The sequence below is a fragment of the Drosophila albomicans genome, chromosome 3 (genome assembly GCF_009650485.2).
Source record: "Drosophila albomicans strain 15112-1751.03 chromosome 3, ASM965048v2, whole genome shotgun sequence".
NCBI lineage: Eukaryota > Metazoa > Arthropoda > Insecta > Diptera > Drosophilidae > Drosophila > Drosophila albomicans.
In genome coordinates this window covers 49,135,782-49,152,483 of record NC_047629.2, presented here as the reverse complement: position 1 = coordinate 49,152,483, position 16,702 = coordinate 49,135,782, and the positions used below count along the sequence as shown (strand labels likewise).

Genomic DNA, 16,702 nt, shown 5'->3' with positions numbered 1-16,702 from the left:
GCTCTTGAACCAATTTCCTTCCCATTACTTTATCTTGCTTGCAAATAAATTTTATTTTCGTCTCAAGAACTTGACCTGGTTACTGCTATCATTTTTGGCAATTAGTCTGTGTACACGCCCAACTCTCACCACGCCCTCTTTTTTTTTTTGTGAACCTGCTGCGATCTTTTCTGTGAATTACAGTCGCGTCGGGTCGTTGCCAATGGCAGCACGCTCATAAACCCAGTTTCCAGCTAAATGTGGCATGTACTTTTGGTATCTTAACTTTTTTTGGACAACTTAGACTTAGACTAGAGTCTAGTGTCTACGGTAGAGCGGAGCACCTTCCTTCCTGCTGTTTGTAGGTGCTGAGTGTGTTCTCTTAACGGGGCTTTCATGTCAGCAGTTTATGTGCTGCTTTTTGGCTGCTTTTGTTGTTGTTTTTTATTTCGATGCGTTACGTTACGTTTCGCCACTCCCCGCTAAGAAAACAAAGGCTCGTTCTGGTTATTTCTATGAGTGTTACGAACACCCTGTAAGCATGCAAATATTCAAGTGTGAATGGGGAAGTTGTAAAGGTTATTATAACAGCCTTGAGTGGGTTTTGCAATGGAGACAAAGTTTTGAATAGTGTTTATTAAGAAGTCTGTATTATTCCTTAAACTCTAAAAGCTTTTTAAAACATTTACCTAAAAATAGGGTAATCAAATGAATGAATTTTGGCGTATTTTCATTTCATAAATATCTGTAGGAAATAGAACTACAATTTTAAATCAAATAGATGAGAAATTTGTAGCATAAGATGTAGCAATGTGGGTTACTTACAACATAAATCATCATGACATAAAATTGAAAGTAATTTATTATTTAAAAAGATTACCAAAATCACAAAAAAGAAAATTATACTATTATACTATATAGCATTTTAAAATCTATTTATATTTTAATATATATAGTCTATATTCCAATTTGCACTAAATGAACAAAATTATACATTTTAAAGAATAGTATCTAATGCTTTAATTTGAAGTCAATTTAACTTAAAAATACATATACAGAATGAAAGAAGTGGTAAATCAATATTTAAACCTTGAATTAAGATTGTTTGTATGTCAAAATTGAACCAAGAAGGTTTCTTCTTCGAGATAGAAAATATAAAATAGGAAATCAAAAAAGAAAAGCTACAAAAATCAAGATTGTCCAATCTTGAAATTCAAATTATAAACTTGTTTCAAGAATGGAATTTTATGGATATATTCCGTATGTTTAGCCTGTTATAGTATCTTATGATATAATTTCTTAGCTATTGAATTTTGAATACTATATATTCTATTTTGTATTATACTACATTCTCAGCATTCCCCATTCTTATACAGGGCATCTTCTCGTCATTTATTTCCATCTACACTTTGCTCACTTGCGTTTTTTTCTACATTTTTCGCACTCTCCCACATTTGCATGCACCGATTCGGTGTATTGTCAATAAGATTGTTGTTTTCTTTGCACGTTTTGCCATTGTGGCGCGTAATGTATGCTATCCATAGCTGCAATGCCTCCTCAAAAAGGTTCCAAAGGGTGGGCTCTAGGGGTGCTGAAGAGAGACCGAAGTATTGTATTGTATTGTATGTATAAGTTTGTTGAATTGTGGACGTGTTGAGCTCAACGTTGCATTCAGTTGGCTGCCGCATTCGGACGCGTTCAGAGATACGTTTTGCTTGTCATTTGAATTTGTTGCTGGTTCTGGTTTTGGGTCGTCAAGGGTTAAAGCGAGAAGCTCTCGTTCGTTTATAATATTCCATGTTGTTCCAGCGACGACACAGTGAGAAAATGTTTGAGGCGTATATCAGAAAACGGTAAATGAAAATGCGATGGAAAAAAAGCCATAAAAGTCCATACCGCCTAGTCGATAAGTGCGTCATTGAACGGTTCACATCATGTTGAGCAAAGGTGCGATGAGCCGCATTTTGATAGCCAATATTTAGTTGACATTGGTCAGATAACGTCAGACAGTGAAGAGAGTCGTCACTCTATAAAGTATATAATGTACATGAACCCACGACACTGCGAGTAAGTGAAGGAATGTGCTGAGATTAGATAGTTCAGTGTGTTCTGATTGGATACTACATGTGTTTTTATAGTGGCCAATCTTGTGCGACAATCTTAGGTCTGTCTACAGTCTTAAACACCTGTCGAACAGTGTTAGATGTTGAGCAATTCCAAAAGGTAATCGGGGGAAAAATTCTAGAAACACAAAATTCTGCAGTGAATTTTACCTCAAGAAAAGTTTCTCAATCAATTCTATTTAAAATAAAATATGGAATTATGAAAAGTTAATATAAAACTGAGGAAAAGTTTCTTATTCTTCATGCATATCAAAAATAAAATAAGATGTTCAGCAGTCTTTGAATGTATTCAGGAAAAAGTAAAATTCCGGAAACACAAAATTCTGCACTGAATTTTATCTTAAGAAAAGTTCCTTATTCAATTCTATTTTAAATAAAATATGGTAATATGATAAGGTAAAATAAAACTGAGGAACAGTGTTGTTCTATATCTAAAATAAAATAAGATGTTGAGCAATCCCAAAAGGTAAACGGAAAAAGTTGAATTCTATAAAGTTCAAAATTCTGCAGTGAATTTTACCTTAAGAAAAGTTTCTCATTCAATTCTATTTTAATGAAAGTATGAATTTTTAAAAAGTGAATATGGAAAAGTTAAGAACTTTTTTTTCCTTTCAATTCTATTTAAATAAAATATGAACAAACCGGTTGAGTGACGCGTGATATTCTATATAGAAGCGTGCTATTTTTATTAGTTGCGCACACCCCAATTATAAGCTCTTTATCATATGGCTAATCAATTTAAAAGTGGTTCTGTGATAGATTTTGATAAGACCAAAAGTCAAAATTGCATAAGCAAAGCTACTTGTATTGGTTAGATAGTAAACATTGCTAAACAAAAAAGTGTCGTAAGCCATATTACATTGCGAGTTCTTTGTGGCACTCAAATCAGATGGCGAAAATTTCTATTGTCAAGAGTCTTTGCGAAGAGTTCTTTAATCTGCACTTCTGTTGAGGACGCACCACATTGACCCACTGTGTGAAGTGTGTGGGCAAAGTGGTGGCAAAACTCTTTTGATTTCCGCTTCTCTTTCGCAAGAGAGAGAGTGAGAGAGGAAAAGCAAGAAAAGCCGCAAAAAGGAAAATGAAAACGACATTTCGAAATTGTGGAAAAACGGAAAGAGGAACAACAACAACAACTACAAACAGCAACAAAAAAATAGCATACCGAAAATAAAAATACACACATCTCTCTCCCATCTCTCTATCATTATATTTTTCGAATCTCTCTCTCTCTCTTTCTCCCTTTCTCTCTTTTGCTCTGCACTACAAAGCATGGGCAATAAAAAGAAAACAAAGCTGAAAATAATTTAAATTTTGCTCTGGCCGGCAACAGCAGCGACGTCGACGTCAGCAGCGACTGCGACGTCAACTGCGACAGCGACTGCGACGTTGGCTCCACTTGTGCCGCTCGCTTTTTTTGTTGTTTGTACAAAATTTTGCGCTCAGTTGCTCGCGATCGCCTTTTCAATTTTCACGTACTACGCGCAGACGAGGCGAATTTTCAAAAATACAAATTTCGGTTTTTATATATGTACGTACATATCTTTTTTTGTCGGTAAAATTCTATTTTGAAACAAGTGTTGTTGCTGCTTTTGAAGAAGTGTCGTCATTATCAACCAAAAAGAAAACGAGAATAAATAGTGAAAAAGTTACAAATAAAAGCAGAAGACGAAAACTAAACAACAGCAACAAAAATATCAAATCAAATCTATTGCCCCGCGTCTCTGATAAGAGATAAAGAAGCAAAGGTAAAATAGAAAAAGAAATAAACGACATCGACAACGTCGCGCCACGTTCTACAAGTTATCAAAATACTTACTTCACACTTCGAACTCTTCGCTTATTTAGTTGCTTTTCGAGCCGGTTAACGGGCAGTTGCATTTCGTAGAGAGCGCTTAGCGGGGAATGCGGGAGAGTGATCAAGAAGAAAGGTAGCGGAAAATGCAGTAATAAAAACAACAAATGAAAATGCGTTGAAAACCATGGAAAAATCTATGGTTAATTATATGTGTTGTGAGGCCATTTCGTAATGTTGCTAAAAATAAATGCATGGAAAATGTGCAGCCAAATGGAAATGCCAGCAATTATTTGCTTATATGTACTTTTTCCAAGTGCCAATTGTGCAAAATTCGCACAACAAAAAAATGTAGATATACTATATATCATCATCTATATATATATATAAAACCAAAGTGCCAATACAAACGTCATAAAACCATAAAAAGTGCTATAAATATATTATAATTTTGTGCCATAAACTGTGAAAATATTTGCGCAGTGTATGAAAAAGCAAAACAACGGCAACAACAAAAACAACAAATGGGAATGTCGCTAGAAAAAAAGCTATTTACAATGTGCTCTATATATAGAGTGTATATAGACGTGAACAAAGTTTTAGGCACACAACTGTTTGACTTTAATCACAAAATGTTTTATGTGCGCCTAATTCAATATTCCGCTCCCTAAACACAGTGAATGTATTTGTATTTTGGTACTCGCAATGACATGGAATTGTGTGACTTTAAATAAGGAATTTAACTCCTTAACAAACCATGTGAACTCAGCTGTCTCTGTGAGGAAGTTGCTGAAAGTTGGAAAAATTGTGTACAAGTGTTTAAACTGCAAATATCTAGCACTGTAGACTCTTCTTTTGACCTAGTCCTTCTCAGTCTCCCTAACCATGGTAACTCAGCTGTCCCTTTTCCAAATCTGCTGAAATTTGGTGGAACAGGCTACAAGCGTTAAAACTCTGTGAATCGATTTAGTACATCGAAATTAACTTCAAATTTAGTATTACAACTGCAGCATAACTTCTTAGTTTCATAAACAAACCATGTGAACCATGTGAGCTCTATGACAAACTTGCTGAAATGTAGTAGAATTGCTTATAAGTGTACAAACTGCAAATATCTAGCGCTGTAGTCTTAAATAACTCGGTTTGAAGTGAAACTTCTTTGTCCCAAACCTTACCCAAGGTAACTCAGCTGTCTCTTTTACGAAGTTGCTGAAACTTGGTAGAACTGTGTTGAAACTAAGTGAATATAAATTAGCTGCAAATTTCAAAATATATAAAGTATTGCAACTGCTTACAATCTCAAAGAACTCAATGATCACATTGCCCCAACACTTCCAAGGCATAAAAACAAACCATATGAACTCAGTTGCCACTTTTGACAATATGCTGAAATTTGGTAGAACTGTATACAAGTGTTGAAACTTATCGAAATTGCCTGCAAATGGAAGTATATATAGTGTATAGGGAACTTCTTAGCCCCAAAAACAAACCATGTGAACTCAGCTGCCTCTTTTAACAAGTTGCTGAAATTTCGTAGAGTAGTTTCTTATTTAGAAACTAAGTTAATTGCTTGCCTATATCGAAATTAGCTGCAAATGGAAGTATATATAGAGAGTATTACCACTGCTGCAATCTGAAAGAACTCAGCTCTCACTTTGCCCCATTTTTTGGCGCTCATTCTGCGCGTCTTTCAAAAATAGACTGTTCACTTTTTCAAAATCCAATTAGCTGCGTTTTTTTCCTCCCATAGTTGAAATAGTTTTTTTTGTATGTCTATTTTTGGTCTAATTCTTTGCACTGCATAAAATGAAATGCGGTTAATGTTTTGTTTCGAGAATGATAAACAAACATCAAAAAAATATTGGAAAACCAAAATTGAAATTGAAGCAAGTTGCAGTCGAAAGTGCTAAAAATATGAGAAAGAAGAAATCTTATGAGATTTCACTGCAAAACGAAACTCATTTTCAGCTAATCTATGGATTGTTGATTGGACGCGACTTTTACCTTAAGGGGGGGAAACGAAAGATTGTCAATCAAAGAGATGCAGCGTTAAAATTTCACCTGCGTGTAATTAAGGCGAAAACAAAGATTTTGCCTATAATTATGATTGCCGCTAACTGCGCATTGTTTGACGAGAGAGAGAGAGAGAGACAGGGAAAGAGTAGAAGGGAAAAAGAGACACGAGATAGTTGTAGCTTATGAAACACAAGCATAAAAACAGCAAAACTAACTTAGTTTCTCATTCGTCTGTGCAGCTTTAAAGCCAACTCCACGCCCTTTGACATCTCGGCCACGTCGGCTTTCAAGCCCACCAAACCGCTGGAGATTCGCAACGGTTCGAAGCAGCAGCAACAACAGCAACAACAACCGCTAATCTCGCCCATCACTGGACAACCGCTGAGCCACGTGCCCGCCCCCTTGCTGCTCTCCTCATCGACACTCTCAGGCGCCGGCGCCTCGTTCCGTTTGGCGCGCAGCTCAACGCAACCGCTGCAATCGCCGCGCGTCGCTCATTTGGCCGCACAGGGCGGTGGCACGCCCCCAACGTCAGTGTCAGTGTCCAGTAACAACAACAGTTTGTCACGCCAGCATTCGGTCAACGATAGCGTCAGTCTTGGCGAGCAGTTGACACTCTCGGTGGGCAACGACAGCGAACGCATCTTTGAGATGTCCGGCTTGGATGATGACTCGGCGATTCAGTCGCTGGGCGACGATGTCTCCACCAACACTAAGTCAAGTGGAGCGACCACAACAGGGGCAGCAGCGGGAGGATCAGGTGTGGGCGTGGCACGCAGCAGCAGTGTGAGAGCACGGGCCAACATGTTCCAGCAGCTGCAGCAGCAGGAGCAGACACGCAGCCGCAGGGAGACGGCAGGTGGAGAGCAGTTGCCAACGCAGTCGCGTTCATTTGCCAATCGTCAAGGTGAGTCGAAAGTTACTCTTTTTATACCCGTTACCCATATTGAAGAAGGGTATTATAACTTTGTGCCGGTAGGAAATGTATGTAACAAGCATAAGGAGCCATCTCCGACCCCATAAAGTATGTACATATATCTTGATCAGCGTCAACAGTCGAGACGATCTAGCCATGTCCGTCTGTCCGTCTGTGTGTCTGTCCGTCTGTCCGTATGAACACCTAGATCTCAGAGACTATAAGAGATTGAGCTATATTTTTTTTCGACAGTATTTGTTATGATTACAGGCAGATTCAGTTTGTTTCAAATTTTTGTCACGCCTATTTCCGCCCCCACAAAATTGACAAAACTCGAATAGCAAGCCTAATTAAGTTAGAGTCGCAAATTTTGGTATATACATTAATAACTATCTTTCTGTCTGTGATTCCTGAAAATTTGGTTGTGATCAGATAAAAATTGTCAAAGTTATTCAATAAGTACTTACTATGGGTCTTAGTTGCTTTGGTTGACTATCTGGTATATTTTACACTCTTTAGTATATCTTGAATGTAGTGCCATATCAATATACCAAATTGACATTTTTGTAGTATATTATGTTGATATATTTTGAGAATAATACCGCAATATTTAGCTTTTATTCAAAGTGGGTAGCGAGTATCTCACAGTCGAGCACATTCGACTGTAGCATTCTTACTTGTTGTAGTCAGTTCTTACCACGAACGATTCCATCACACAAATTAGCATTAAAGCATTAAATGAAAGCAAAGGGAGAAAGGGAGAGGAAAGCAGAGGGGAACTATGCGAACTATATTCGCCAGTGGAGCAGCGATGCGTAACAACAACAACATAAATAACAACAACTAGAGACAGTTGTGCAAACTCGTTGCGATTAGAGTTGTGTTTTGTTTTAATTCAGTTTTAACTAGTTCAAAGAGCCGGTTCTTAAGCCAAATGGCATTTAAATTAGGTTCACATTCTTACACTATGCTTTACCTTCATTCTTAAAGTCTACAGTCTCAAGTCTAGACTAAGCAGTGCTTTAGTCATGTAAATACGCGGGATTAAATGAATTTGGTAGCGTATTCATTTCAGCAATAGGGAAGCTTAAAACAGACAACTGGAAAAAATTTGCATTTAAAAGTAATTTGTTAGCATCTGAAGCATTTATAATATCAAAATACCATAAATTCTGATAGGAACACAACGATTTTGGAAACTAAGTTTATGTTTTTTAAAGGTAAATTTCTTTTACCGTTAAATTTTTAAGTTTTTGAAGTCTTTTAGTATTTATATGAATACATTTTTTGAAATTTAACACAATTCAAAATTGAGAAGCTAAGTTATTATTTTTAATAGAGTACTAACTACTACGGCCTTTAGAGACGTTTTTTTGAAGTAGTTTGATTTGAGAACCATAAAGTTTTAAAGAAAATATTAAAAAGAAAATTTTAATTTAGTTCACATATTTTGATCCAAAGCATAAAAGTCTCCAATTTTACCCAAAATGTAATATGAAGAATTTAAGGTTCTATGTTAATATTTTCGATTCCTTTTTTAACAAAATTTTTATATTTGTTGAATTACGTAACTATTTAACACTTTATTAGGAAAATTTTGTATTTTTCAATTATATCATAGCTTTTGAAAATATCATTTCCTTAATAGCTTGGGAATCAAAAGAACTTTGATAGCCTAAAGGCGTCAGCTTTTATTACATTACTAATAATAATAAAAAAGCACTACAAGTTGAGTGCTGGCAAGTGAGTAATACTCGGAACTAGTTCCGCACCGCGGAACCGAAAGAGCGCAGCTCCAAGTGTAAACCGCAAGCGCGTAGAAAGAAGATTCCGCTATAGGTTTCGGTCTGGTCAGCACGACGCAGCGTCAATGAACGCTCAATGGGCGACACTTTTTTTGTATTTTAACTTATTTTGCCAACTTTTTGTTGGAACAGTTGTAGTTGTTGTTGTGTTGGTGCCATTATGGACAGGCATGCTTGTTGTCCAAGTTATTAAGCTGTAAAATGTGTGTCACTTGCCTAACAAACCCACCGCAACGCCCCCTTTTCTTGCCCACCTTTCCCACACACCGAACACAGTCAGGCAATCAGCAACTAATTGAGGTTTTCTGTTGGGTAACATTTGCACTGGTGCGTAGAAACAATGAAGAAGAAGAAGAGAAGGTGTATTGGGGGAACAGGTCACTTGAGTAGATTAGATTAAGTAGGCATTGTTAATGCCATGTCAAACAATAGAGTTAAGAAAGTTGATATGTCACATTGATCAGTAATATTCCTACTTCACTTTTGTTACAAATTCAATTCTCCCCAATGGATATCACACAGATAGTTACAATTGAAAATTTCCTGTCGCAAATTGTGATCAATGTACTCGGCAATATTGACTATAACGATCGTAAGTTGAAGAGTGGTGTTTAGAAATGAATATTTCAGTATAAGAATAGCGAGTAATGTGGATTTAAATTTGAATATTTCAATAAACGAAAATAGAATAATGTGGAAATGATTTCAATGGAATTTCATTTCACTCCAAGTAATGCAGCCTCTCTCTCTGTTTGCGGTCAAACTTGAGAGAGTAATGCTTTTATATCGGTATAAAAATCTAGAATTCGAGTTCGCGAGGTTCAGTATTTGTCAGACTTATTCGCAAAGTTCAGTGTTTATCAGACACATGAAGTAGAGAGTGCTTGAAAGCATTTGCATGCTTTCTTTATTCATATTTAATTCGATGAGTGAGCGAATAACATAGACTTTAACTTACTTCTACCATTCTAACTTATCTCTCTTTTTCTTTCCTCTTTCGCAGCAACTTCTCGCCACTCGCCGCCTCCGTCGGCATCAAGCGCCAACGTAACCGCATCGCTCGGCTCGCCGTCAAACGAAGAGCCGAGCACGCCGAACACGACGCAGGATACAACCGATACGGACTTTGGTAAGTCGAACAGAAAAAACTACAACAAAGGAGCATTAAAGAGAGTTGAACTCTTTGTTCTCTTTGCTTGGCACAACATTTGCGTATCGTTTTTGTTTCTCTCTTTTTATTTTGCGCGAATGCAATGCACGAATAATGCACACAATTGGCATGCGAAAAAACGATAGATACAGAAATCTATTCGTTCAATGAATGTTTTTATTATCATTATTATTGTTGTTGTTGTTGTTGTTGATGTTGTGTGTGTGTCTTCAATGTAAAGTTGTAAGAATATGATTTCTTGAGTTGTTGCTGTTTCTTCAGTTTTGCGCTGCGTTTTGACTAATCTAAAATCGAAAAATCAACATGATATTTATTGGCGATTAAAAGGAAATTTATTTTATTTAAACAAATCACGCAAAATTGCGCAATAAGCTGAAAGGCAAAAAATGAAAATATCATTATAAATACTAAAGCATTTTTCTAATAATTTTCATAGCATGCATTTGGTTCACTTATGTTTTTTTTTTTATTTCTAACAATTAATTAACTCCCCATTGTTATTGTTGTTGTTGCATGAACAACAAATTAAACGAATTTGGATTTTTTACACATGTTTTCTTTATGTAATTTACCAGCCTCACGTCATTTTTTTTTTTCTCTTATTCATTTTTGTGCAAACTCATTGTTGGCTTCTTTTGCTTTTCATCGAATTTTCCAGCGTTTATAATTAAACGTTTATAATTATCTTGGCCTTGTTTTGTTTTGTTTCCAACTCGAAACTTCCTCTTTGTCGATATTTGCACATTGTCTTTCCAATATCAATATCTTTAATTTATGAGGGCGTTTCCCCCTGTTCCCCCCACACTTCTTCTTATATAAAGAAATATCGAGATAAAGAAAACTACGTACCTTGACTTCGATAGGGAATTCAGTTAGTTACACGTGAAACGTGATATTTAAACAGTGGTAAAACTAATTAGTCATCAGTTATAGTTAATTGATTAACTGATAAGTCTTGAAGAACTGAAGGAACTGGAATAAAATTAAAGGAAAACAAGAATGATGATGAATTCACAAAGTATAAATGAAAACTTTGTTAAATACTTTCTTTTATAAATATGTATTTCTATGAATTGAGAAAGAGAACTTCAATATAACTTGATCCATACATTTATGAAAGTTAGTTCTATGATAAGTTTTAAAGAACTGAAAGAACGGGAATAAAATTAAAGGAAAATACGAATATCTCCAATATGCGGTTAAATAACGATGACTCACACTAAGTATAAATGAAAACTTTGTTAAATACTTTTTTTTATGAATATGTATTTCTATGAATTGCGTTTAAAATCTGTTGCACTTTAATATATGTAATAACATGATCCATACATGTGTTATTACGTATTGAAAGTTAGTCAACAAAATGAATGTACAAAACCGCATGAAACAATATTGTAAACATGATTTATGAATAATTTTGAAAAGGATTACTTAATATGAACTATGCAGCTTATAATTTTGTGTGGGGCTTAATGAACTAATTATATTATATCTAAATTAAAATAACAGTATCAAAAAGAAAAAGTTAATTTCGTATATTATACGTTAATCTTTAAAATGAAAATACTTTGCAACTTCGCCTTGTGGTTAGATGGTATTAAAAGAGACCGCAACTTATATAAATAAAGGTAACTAGATGAAGTTCGCTTCCAGCCGTGAATTGTGTAATTTATTGCTAACTTAACTAGGGTTTTTTTTACAATGAAAACGATTTGTTTTGCTGGCAAAGTAATCGAGAGTTTTCTCTAAAAAGATATATCGTATACAAATTATGATTCATTCACTGTTATGATGCATTCAGTTCTTTGGAGAGCATTCACCTCTTAAGCATGGGCTTAGTAATGATCTATTAAAATGAAGCTGAGCACAAAGTCTTTTACTATTTATATGACAGATAATTTCACTCTTTATATTCTATGCGTAGTAATAAAGTTTCAAAGGCAAAATTGTTGATTCATCTATTATCATATACCGACTTTAGCGCAGCTTCTTCGTAACTATAAAAATTCAATGACAAATTGCAACCGTCTTTATAGGAGTTGTTGAGTAGAAAGTTCCTAATATGTAAGATTTGCTTTACTATAATAATTAAATGACAAATTGCAACTGATTTTATAATGAAACGTGTTGAGTAGTATCTTATCGGATCTTATCGTTTCCCGCCGAGCATTAAATCTTTATAACGTACCTTTAAAGCAAAGTCTTTCCTTATAAGAGTTCTTTGATCTTTATGGTGCTCTATTCAAAGCCAATTCAATCGACAAATTGCGACTGACTTTATAAGACTTGTGAAGTAGAATCTTATGGGATCTTCAGACAGACTTTATGGGATATTAAGAGATCTTCAATCAGACTTTTGCGTACCTATAATAATTAAATGACAAATTTCAAATTTATATTGGAACGCGTTGAGTAGAATCTTCTCGATCCTCTCTGAGCATTAAATCATTATAGCAAAGCCTTCAAAGCAAAGCTTTCTTATATGTAGAGTACTTTTCTCTATTCAAAATTAATTCTATCGTCATAATGCGACTGTTTTTAGGACTTGTTGAGTAGGATCTTATGGGTTCTTCAGACTTTATTATTATTCAAACTAATGACAAATTGCAACTGTCTTTATATTGAAATATAAAGTGTAGAATCTTCTCGAATCTTATGGCGTTCCTCTCTGAGCATCAAATCTTTATAGCAAAGCCCTTCATATAATAGCGACTTCAGCAACTATCCTTATAGAGTACTTTATACTCTTTATGGCACTCTATTCAAAGCTAATTCAATCGACAAATTGCAACTGACTTTAGTAGAATCTTATGGGATCTTCAGACCTTAACTAATCTTTTGAATTAATGTAATAATTAAATGAAATATTGCAACTGCCTTTATATTAGAATAGGATTGGTTGAGTATGGGATCTTCAGACAGACTTTAACGTAACTTTTGCATAACTATAATAACGTGCTGAGTAGAATCTTCTCGAATCTTATCGTTCCTCTCTAAGCATTAACTCTTTATAGCAAAGCCTTTCATATAATAGCGACTTCAGCAACTATCCTTATAGAGTACTTTATACTCTTTATGGCACTCTATTCAAAGCTAATTCAATCGACGCTAATCAGTAATCAGTTTGTGTAGCCAGCGATTCATTCTGCGGTCTCCAGTCTGCAGTCTACAATTCTCCATCTCTGTCTGACGCAGACGTCGCTGCTAACAAAGAGTTGTTGAATAAAGACTCAAGTTTGCTATCAATAGCTGAACGAAAATCGAAAGCTGTGGCATGAAAATGAAAAGCAGCTGGCTGGCTGCTGCTGAAAAAAAAAAGAGAGAAGAGTTGAGCAGCGAAAAATAAGCGAGCCGAGTACAAAGAATCACAACAAAGGCAAATGACAGACGAATTATAGAAAAATTTATTTGATATTATAAAAATTGCCCTAACAAATGCGTCGTTAACTTTCTATATAGCCAAAGCAGAGGCAGAGGCAGCAACTGAGAAAGCAGCGATAGGCACTGGTTTTTTTTTATTGTATGTTGAAGAGTTCGAGTTGAGCTCAGTCTTAAACGGTTGATAAACAGCGCAACAACTGCGACTTCATACAAAATATATTTATCGCAACACAGCAACAACAACAACACAAGTAATTGATAAATAAAAACGCGTGGCGCAATTGCCACTCGACACTTGCAACTTGACACTTGCAACAGCAGCACACACAAAATAAATTTCGTAGTAGAGAGTTTGCAAAAAGGATGCGTAAGTGTTTGAATTCGAGAAGAGTTCGAGAACTAATCAATAGAACCTTCCTTAGAACCTTCATCGTTGTCGCTGGCCGAGCGTTTGGCGTTCTTCAGCAGCTTGTGCGAGGGAAATGGCGGCAGCACAACGCCCACGAGCAGCATGCCACATCATGTGGCACATCCGCGCTTTGCGAGTCGCGCCAACAGCTACGCCTCACGCAGCAGTCCGCCCTACAACTCCATCGATCGCAGCAGCAACAGTCCGAGTAGCAATCACAGCAACCACAGCATGGCCAACAGCATAAGCAGCGCCAGTGTGACGCCCACGCCCATGGAATGCACGCCCACCACCCAAGAGGAGGAGCAACAACAGTCGCTAACAGAGCATCAGAATGGCTTTGTGCAGCTGACACGCTCAGCAACAGCTCCCCCAACAGCAGCCACAGCAGTAACAACCTCAACAATTGTTACTCCTTTGACAGAAAGCACTTCGTTGACGGCGCCGCGACGCATCAAACTGAGGACCGTGGGCAAACTTGTGATGCCCGACACTTTTCTCAGCGATCGCAAGCACAACAATCATCGCAACAGTTGCTTGGGACGATTGCAGACAATGGAGGATATACACATCTCGATGGGTGTGCGGACCATTGGGAAAATCAAATCACCATTCATCGAACAGCAGCAGCAAAAGGAGCTGAGGAAGCAACAATCAATGCAAGCAATGGAGCAACAGAGCAATGGCAATGGACACAGTTTGAGTGACAGCGGCGATGATGCGCACAGTTCTGATTCGGGCAAAGAAAACTGCGCTGCCAATCAGCAGCAGCAACAGCAGCAGCAGGAGACCCAACAGCAACCACAATCGCAGCAACAGCAATCGCAACAAGTGCAAGAGTTGAAGCGTAAGCTGACGCACTTTAGTCAAATCACCGTGCAACAAAAGAAGCCACAGGCAACCACCGCTGTGAATCGACGTCATACCACAGAGCTGAGTGGCAACATTCGGGCTCCAAACGTTGACGAACGTTATGCCAAGTACTTCGGACTGAAAGAAAGCTACAGCTCAACGACAACGCTGCTGAAGAAGACGTCTTCAACTCCAACTTCAACTCCATCGGAGGCACTCAATGCGCATGTGCGTCTGCCACAAACTGTTGCAAATGGAAGCGGACTCAATCAGAGCGTCAGTCTGGTGCAGAAGCGACGTGAGATGCTGAAGCGAACACGCGCCATGTCGCTGGAGACAACTGGGAGCTGTGCTTCAAGTGGCAGCCTGAGTCCCACCTCGATGCCAAGTCCGAAGCGTGCTCTTTCCCCCTCGAGACGTTCAACAACAACAACGAGCAACAACAAATTGAACATTGCCAGCTTTGAGGATATTGTAATCACAGCCGATGAGTTGCATGCAGCGGGGCATGAGTTCAAGAGGTTGTGTGGCGAAATTTTGGGCACATGAATGAAAAATTGTAAATTTTTTTGGCATAACTATTTAAAAAATTTCACAAATTTTTCGAAAATTCCCCCCTCTTCTCTCTCTCTCTCTATTTCTCTACAACTCTCTCTATCTCTCTAATTTGGATTTAGCATGTAGATAAATTGTTGCGCTCTCTTTTTGTGTGCGCTCAATGTGTGATTTGTGTGATAGATGCGCATCATCATCATCTTCCTTACTTCCTTTCTTTCTGACCCCCGCCTCTCTCCGATAAAGAAAACAAAACAAGAACGAAACGAATGTAAGATGGGCAAAACATAATGGAAAAATACATATAACAAAAAAAAGACAATGAAATATAATAAAAAATATGCATACTGAGAAATAATCCCCAACTTAAAAATAATAAAACGAAACGACTAAAATTAATCGAAAAAGTTCTTCTTAGGCATTGTAATTAATTTGTATGTGTTGCATTTCGATTTTCAGAGCCTGCAGAGCAAGAGCATCATCCAGTTTAACAGTTATTATTATTACTACCAACTACCAACTACTTGTCGTGTGCTTATTTATGATTTTTAATTAATTACTTAAAGAGCTTAAACGAATTGTACCTTAAATGGCATTATTATCATTACCACATACCATTATTATTATTATTATTACTATAATTATGCAAATACAACATTATATCTAATTATCGTAATTATTATTGTAATATTTAAATATGCAAATTGTTACAACATTAAATAAAACAACAACATTTTGTGCTAAATGCAATGTGTTTAACGAATTTTCACACAAACTTACCAACATACACACACACACAAACACACCAAATCACACATAAACACTGAGTAAGTAAGTGAAGCTCAGCGCCGTTCTCTGCGCTTCTCAAAAGTTTACCTGAGCATGTTATGTGAAATTTAAAGCACGTTTTTCCTTTTGCTTGTGCTTGTTATTTAAAGTTTGTATAATTTATTATTTATTTTATTTATTTTTCTTTTATTTGTACTATATCCGCTACCCATAGGATAGAAGGGTATTATAACTTAATGTTTGTAACAGGCAGACCCTATAAACTATATATATTCTTGATCAGTGTCAACAGCCATACGATATAGCCATGTCCGTCTGTCTGTCCATCCGTCTGAACTCCTAGAACTCAGAGACTATAAAAGATAAAGCTATATTTGTCTTCGACAGCTTTTCTTAAGCTTAAACGCAGTTCAAGCTAGCTTAAAATTTTTGCCACGCCCACTTCCGTCCTCGCAAATGGACAAAAATCAAATAAAAAGCGTAATTTTAAAGCAAAAGTTTCGAATTTCGATACATATATTAATAACTACAGTCTTTATGATTCCTAGTTGTGATCAGATAGAAAATGTAAAAGTAATTTAATAAATTCTGGGCAAAAACTCTTCCTTACCAGGGGTCTTGGAATCTTTGTATGATAATCTGATATTTATTTTGTACTCTATGGCATATTTTTGAATGTAGTACTACATCAATATACCAATTATAGCCTTTGCTATATTTTAGTATTTGTGGCATCAAGCTTTGCCTGACAATCTGGCATATTTTACTACTCTGAGGTATATTTCGTATGTAGTACTCTATCAATATACCAATTATAGCTTTTGGTATATTTTAGTATTTTTGTGGTATATAGCTTTGGCTGACTATCTGGTATATTTTACTACTCTATAGTATATTTCGAATGTAATACT

The 16,702-nt window shown here is 36.4% G+C and overlaps 1 protein-coding gene across 14 annotated transcripts in view; it reads left to right on the top strand.

The window, feature by feature from the left end:
- LOC117570607 (supervillin) overlaps positions 1 to 16,702 on the top strand; it is a 172,472-nt gene that overhangs the window by 107,031 nt on the left and 48,739 nt on the right. For 7 of the 14 annotated variants that reach the window (XM_052004677.1, XM_052004675.1, XM_052004678.1 and 4 more), the window contains 2 exons: positions 6,153 to 6,820; positions 9,638 to 9,763. In XM_052004677.1, the coding sequence (XP_051860637.1) occupies positions 6,153 to 6,820; positions 9,638 to 9,763 (794 nt within the window). Of the gene's footprint in view, positions 1 to 1,678; positions 1,833 to 3,954; positions 4,034 to 6,152; positions 6,821 to 9,057; positions 9,227 to 9,637; positions 9,764 to 13,608; positions 15,410 to 16,702 lie in introns of those variants that run through there. The other 7 variants (XM_052004685.1, XM_034252354.2, XM_052004682.1 and 4 more) reach the window with 7 other exon arrangements.